General features: G+C 46.8%; 1 protein-coding gene across 1 annotated transcript; it reads left to right on the forward strand.

The window, feature by feature from the left end:
- Positions 1-340: 340 nt before the first annotated feature.
- On the forward strand, positions 341-1,288 carry LOC121964778 (kazal-type serine protease inhibitor domain-containing protein 1-like). The gene is made up of 2 exons (XM_042514968.1): positions 341-762; positions 843-1,288. The coding sequence occupies exons 1-2, from the start codon at positions 562-564 to the stop codon at positions 1,173-1,175; spliced, it is 534 nt and encodes a 177-aa protein (XP_042370902.1). The 5' UTR covers positions 341-561; the 3' UTR covers positions 1,176-1,288.
- The last annotated feature ends 23 nt before the right edge of the window (positions 1,289-1,311 follow it).

A 1,311-nucleotide genomic window follows, 5' to 3' on the forward strand; every position in this document is an offset into this window, starting at 1 on the left:
TGTCTCTGTCTCTCTGTGTGTCTCTGTCTCTGTCTCTCTGTCTCTGTGTCTCTGTGTCCTCTTCACGTCCTCTCAGGCTCAGAATAAAGCTGGTTTCCTGTCGGTCTGAATGGAGGTTTTCTGTTCTGACCTCAGTTCACCAAAAAAACTCTTTCAGCTCTTTTCTGATTTTGGTTTTGTTTCTAAAAACGTGGAGACGCTCTTCGCTGCAGCTGAGTCTCAGTGTGTCCGCAGACGCAGGTGTGTTTCACCTCTGCGTTACTTTTGTAGCAGATTTACGGTCAAACTTCATGTTTGAACAACGTTGTGATTAACACGTGGCTTTGTTTCGACACAAAAACCAAAAATCCGATTTTGACTTAAAATACCTGTTTTTTCGGGGGACATCCCCGCTGCAAACACGCAATGTCTCCTTAAAAAAAACAACCAGATTTGTTGTTTGTTGGTGTTAATCAGGGCTTTGGAAAATCCTGGACATGTCAAAAAATGTCCTAAAATCCTAGAAACGCTTGTCTTCAGTCTTTTTCATGATCTTCAGTAGAAGTCGGAGTGTGTTCAAAGATGTCCTCATCAGTTTGTTGTCCCTCTGTCTGTCCCTCAGTCCCCATCATCAAGGTCCCCCCTCACAGCCAGGTCAACGGGACAGGAAGCAGTCTCGTGTTCCTCTGCGAGGTCTTTGCGTTCCCGATGGCGCTGGTGGAGTGGAGGAAGGAGGGCCGGGACGTCGTCCTGCCTGGAGACGACCCCCACATCTCAGTCCAGGTGAGGACACACACCCCAGCCGATCAGAGCGCTGAAACGCCGCCTGCGGTCTGACTACCTGTCCGTCTCTCCGTCCACAGTCGCGGGGCGGTCCTCTGAAATTCGAGCTCTCCAGTTGGTTGCAGATCGAGGGGGCGGGGCCAGAGGACTCGGGGACGTATCGCTGCATCGCTCGTAACAACATGGGCTCAGCGTCGGCCTCGGCCGTACTGGGAGTACTGGGAGCAGGTGAGACACACCGGAGCCCCGAGACGCTTTTGCCTCGTCTTTATTGTCTCGTTTTCTTCGTGGAAAAAAATGCCAAAAAATTTTCATTAAAATCACCAAGAACAGAAAAAACCCCACCCTTTTTTCTCCTGAAAAATCACCCAAAATATTTTTTAAAGAAAGACAAATTTAAAGAAACATTTTAAAGAAAAAATATTTTTAATAAAGAAAAATTACAAAAACACGTCTTTCAAACCCGAAGGAAGTAGGATTTAAAATTCGCAGTAAATTAAAAACAAAATCAGCCATTTAAAGTTGAACGTCCCGTCCCTACAGACCTTC

The sequence above is a fragment of the Plectropomus leopardus genome, unplaced genomic scaffold, assembly GCF_008729295.1.
Source record: "Plectropomus leopardus isolate mb unplaced genomic scaffold, YSFRI_Pleo_2.0 unplaced_scaffold17148, whole genome shotgun sequence".
Lineage (NCBI taxonomy): Eukaryota > Metazoa > Chordata > Actinopteri > Perciformes > Serranidae > Plectropomus > Plectropomus leopardus.